This window comes from Ammodytes marinus, assembly GCF_949987685.1.
Source record: "Ammodytes marinus genome assembly, contig: scaffold_72, whole genome shotgun sequence".
In the NCBI taxonomy this organism is placed as follows: domain Eukaryota; kingdom Metazoa; phylum Chordata; class Actinopteri; order Uranoscopiformes; family Ammodytidae; genus Ammodytes; species Ammodytes marinus.
The window spans coordinates 97501-102500 of NW_027648071.1; the positions used below are offsets into that span (position 1 = coordinate 97501).

General features: G+C 40.1%; 2 protein-coding genes across 2 annotated transcripts in view; one reads left to right on the forward strand and one right to left on the reverse strand.

Annotated features, from left to right (window-relative positions):
• Positions 1 to 262, reverse strand: part of socs2 (suppressor of cytokine signaling 2) — a 6745-nt gene extending 6483 nt beyond the window's left edge. The window contains exon 1 of the mRNA XM_080054982.1: positions 1 to 262. This exon is cut by the window's left edge and continues 100 nt beyond it. The gene's annotated coding sequence lies outside the window, so the exon portion shown is untranslated.
• A 1678-nt stretch (positions 263 to 1940) lies between these two features.
• The window catches only part of ncaph2 (non-SMC condensin II complex, subunit H2), a gene marked incomplete at its 3' end in the record, with an annotated part of 10243 nt that continues 7183 nt past the window's right edge, over positions 1941 to 5000 (forward strand). The window contains exons 1-3 of the mRNA XM_080054983.1: positions 1941 to 2017; positions 4214 to 4324; positions 4643 to 4744. Of these exons, the coding sequence (XP_079911109.1) occupies positions 4217 to 4324; positions 4643 to 4744 (210 nt within the window). The 5' untranslated portion in view covers positions 1941 to 2017; positions 4214 to 4216. The remainder of the gene's footprint in view (positions 2018 to 4213; positions 4325 to 4642; positions 4745 to 5000) is intronic.

Consider the following 5000-nt stretch of genomic DNA (forward strand, 5'->3'; position numbering starts at 1 on the left):
TTCCTCCTCAACACAGCCAGTGTTTTATGTTACGTTGCGACCATAACACACGACAGCGAGACGGATATCCACACATCCAAACGATCCCCCACGCGCTACTCCAGCCCTGAGCCGTCAAACATCAAGTAATAATCCTCTTAGAACGGGGGAAAACGTGTAACAAAGACAATATTTAAAGGTGTATTTCCCTGTTGAAGAGAGCGAGAAAAAGCTCACTTTGTATCCCGAACATCGTGTCTCACTGTCGGACTCACACAGCGAGTCGCTCCGCTGAAAGAACCGTAAACAGCAAAGCAGCGTTTCCAGGAACTTTCCAGGAATACAGTCACATGGTGCACGCGAGCAGCGATTTAAGGTGGCCCGACACACACACACACACACACACACACACACACACACACACACAAGCGCGCGCCACACACACACACGCGCGCGCCACACACTCACACGCACACACAAGCATAATCACAACTCTCTCTCTCACACACACACACAAACACACACTAGTACGCGCACACAACCTACGCACACGCGCGTGTGTACAAACATATAGGCTACACACACACACACACACACACAGGCGCGCGCCACACACACACACAGACACGCACATAATCAAGACTCTCTCACACACACGCACACGCACACACACACACACACACACACACACACACACACACACACACACACACACACACACACACACACACACACACACGCTGCATTCAGGTGCTCTGCGTAATGTTTATGTTGCAGGTGGAAGGCACGTGGAGCGTAGCGCTGTTTTTGTTTTTGCGATTTTTAAGAGGAACCGCTGCAGGGTTCACTGAGTGCAAACACACACACACACACACACACACACACACACACACTTTCACTGTTTGGATAAACAGCTCAATAACTTGCAGCTTGAATAAACTGTAGCGAAACCAGGATATCTGTTTGAACTTCACAACCACAGATTGGGTTTTTAAAACACAATTTAATCTGACTCATTTTGTCTTTATTTTTTAGTATTTTATTAATCCATTCATTTCATGTGTGTGTGTGTGTGTGTGTGTGTGTGTGTGTGTGTGTGTGTGTGTGTGTGTGTGTGTGTGTGAGTGCGTGAGTGTGTGTGTGTGTGTGTGTGTGTGTGTGTGTGTGTGTGTGTGTGTGTGTGTGTGTGTGTGGGTGGGTGTGAGATATCTAGGCCTACATAATCATGTCTTTTTTATTTGCTTGTTTTTATGATCTCTTAAACGCAACTTCAATTTTTTTTTTATCCTTGTCTTCTTTTTTTATGTTATTTTTGGGGCATTTTTCCAGCTTTATTGATAGTTTGGAGAGACAGATACGAAACGGAATAATTTTTTAATACGTGCGCTCTTCTGAACCTTCCAAACCTTTTATATTCTATCTATGGTTCCAAATCTCATACTCTTTCTTTTCACTACACTACATACTAAAGTACAGAAGAGTTTTAATCTTTTTACTACACTACATACTAAAGTACAGAAGAGTTTTAGTCTTTTTACTACACTACATACTAAAGTACAGAAGAGTTTTAGTCTTTTTACTACACTACATACTAAAGTACAGAAGAGTTTTAGGGCCACAGACAGGAGAGAAAAAAAAATCAGATAAGGAAGATTTTTTTCATTATGTTGAGAAATGTCAAGAATAAAGACGAATACTCCAAAATGCTATTGGAGTTAGTGGGGCATTTATGTATTTTCAGCACACTACAATTGACGTGCATGTATAAGGACATCCTAAATCTTTTTCTGGCATACTAAATAGTAGGAAAGTATGGGGATAGGAACGCAGAGTATTACAAAATGATATTTAGGTCTAAATAACAACCAGTAGGGGGCAGCAACACGCCTTGGCTGCGTCAAATCTACCTCAAGCAAATACGAAGAAGAAAAGCTGCGCGGGAGATTTCGACTGTTTGCTAACGGCTACAAACACTTAGCTGTCACCGGAGATTCTCACCGGAGATTCCTCTTCAAAAACTTATAAACTTCACGGTTACGTAAGTGGAATATGATTTAGAACAACGTTACTAAGAGTCGGAGAACATAACGGGTATATCTGCTCTGTTTTTACTGGTTTTAATTGGTTATTTCTTAGTATTTACAAGGTTTTTAAGGGATCTGCTAAGTGGAACTCAAGTCAGAAATATGTGAATTTAGTTTTTGATTTGGGATTTCTTTCAAATATTTACACACGTGACACTACACAACTTAATTTAACTAATTAATAGGATGTTCTCGAGTATTCGGCGTTGGTTTTAATGCGATAGGCTGTTTATTTGACACACAATCTGCCTTTAAAGTTACATTAACGTAAATATTAAAGACGAAACCTGAGATTTAAAAAGTCACGTTGATTCAGACTATCAGACTCATCAAACCTAAAGCTGTATTAGAAGAACACATGAAGATAAGATAAATACGCAAAAGGATTTATTTATTTCAACAAATGTGTTTACAAGTTCGGTTCATACAAGAAAATATGTACAGCTCCGGAAAAAATGAAGAGACCACTCCAAATGTTCAGTGTCTCTTGTTTTACTATTTATATCATATGTTTGAGTAGAATGAACATTTTGATTTTATTTAACAAACTACTGACAACATTTCTACCAAATTCACAATAACAACATTGTCATTAAGAGCATTTCCATTAAGTAATGTAGAGATGAAGATTGAAGAACAATCCAGACTGGTCTCTTAATTTCTTCCGCGGCTGTATGTATGTATACTGGTTATAATAGTAATAATAATAGTTTTTGATGTATTTGCCTTGTATATTGTGTATGTATTGTTTTTTTTTGTTTCTCGACATCATTGCAAATGAGGGTCACCCCTCAATTGATACCGCGAGTATAAGTAAAGGTTCAATAAAGTTTAAATTAAATAAATAAAGAAAAACATGTCTTTGAAAATACATAACATCACTCCTAGTAAAGTCAACGTTTTTTATTGTCAGTTCTGATATATGTAGCCGAGCTAAATTTTATTCTATTTTTATTTTATTTTTGGTCTCTATCCACACCTTTTTCCATTTTGAACTCCCCAAAATAGTTTCTTATTGTAAATAGGTCTGTGTGTCCAGCTTGAGTGAGCACTGATGCTTGGAGCTGAGTCTCTCTCTCTCTCTCTCTCTCTCTCTCTCTCTCTCTCTCTCTCTCTCTCTCTCTCCTTCTCCTTCTCCTTCTCCTTCTCCTTCTCCTTCTCCTTCTCCTTCTCCTTCTCCTTCTCCTTCTCTTTCTCTTTCTCTTTCTCTTTCTCTTTCTCTTTCTCTTTCTCTTTCTCCTTCTCCTTCTCCTTCTCCTTCTCTCCTTCTCCTTCTCCTTCTCCTTCTCCTTCTCCTTCTCCTTCTCTTTCTCTTTCTCTTTCTCTTTCTCTTTCTCTTTCTCTTCTCCTTCTCCTTCTCCTTCTCCTTCTCCTTCTCCTTCTCCTTCTCCTTCTCCTTCTCCTTCTCCTTCTCCTTCTCCTTCTCCTTCTCTCTCTCTCTCTCTCTCCTTCTCCTTCTCCTTCTCCTTCTCCTTCTCCTTCTCCTTCTCCTTCTCCTTCTCTTTCTCTTTCTCTTTCTCTTTCTCCTTCTCCTTCTCTTTCTCTTTCTCCTTCTCTTTCTCCTTCTCTTTCTCTTTCTCCTTCTCTTTCTCCTTCTCTTTCTCTCTCTCGAGCTGAGTGGAGAGAGATTCTATGTGGACTGTGTGTGACGCCCGTGTTATTTTTATCTCCCATATAAGGAATAAACCCACTCCTAACTCGACTCCAGTGTGTGGCTCACTCACTCACTAGACACAACGCAGAACCCGATCTGTTACACATATATATCAGAATGGAAATGGCGTTTATCTCTGTCCCGCGGTGCGATAAGAACGATTAAAACAAATATAGAATAAGATGTGCAAAGGAATGTTCTGTACAATATAAAACAGTATAGAATATAAAAGTAGAAAGTAGATAAGTTCAATTGAAATGTGCATTGTGATGAAAAATAAAACATTTTCAGTGGAACTCCAGTCAGAAATATGTACATTTAGTTTTGAATTTTGGTTTTTCTTTCAAATTTATACACACATGACTCTACAAAACATAATTTAACTAATTAATAGGAATGTTCTCGAGTATTCGGCGTTGGTTTTAATGCGATAGGCTGTTTATTTTACACACAATCTGTCTTTTAAAGTTATGTTAACGTTCCTCGTCTGTTCCAGGCCATGGAGCCGACAGAGAGCCGGTACGCTCACCTGCTGCAGCCCATCAGAGAGCTGACCAAGAACTGGGAGATAGACGTCGCATCAGAGCTCAACGACTATCTGGAAGAGGTCTGTCTGTCTGTCTGTCTGTCTGCCTGTCTGTCTGTCTGTCTGTCTGTCTGTCTGTCTGTCTGTCTGTCTGTCTGTCTGTCTGTCTGTCTGTCTGTCTACTATCTGGAAGAGGTAAAGACAGGGGTGTGTGTGTGTGTGTGTGTTGACATTTTTTTAACATTTTAAATGCCTGCCTATTTACAACAATTTTCCATTTACAAAAATGTGAACTATCCACTAAATAATTTTTTTTATTTTTGTGTGTGGTGTCTGTCTGTCTGTCTGTCTGTCTGTCTGTCTGCCTGCCTGTCTGTCTGCCTGTCTATCTGTCTGCAGTTGGACGGGATGTGCATCACGTTTGATGATGGGAAAACCAAAGTGAACTTTGCAGAAGCTGCTTTGTTGATCCAGGGCTCAACGTGTATCTACAGCAAGAAGGTAAAAGACGAACACAGGCCAAAGAACAACTACATTAAAGATATAGTGCGTAGCTTCTGTCTCCCCCCATGAGGAATTCTGGGTAATTACAACAACACTGTCGGTGCATCTACATGAGGTAAAACCTTCAGTGATGGCACATGGGTTTTATACCTTCTGCTGTACGTCCAGGTTTTTTTCTTAGCAGTAGAATCAACAACTGAAACATTTCTTGGGATTTTTTGAACTCCTGCACCAGTGTCGGGGGGAGTGGGAG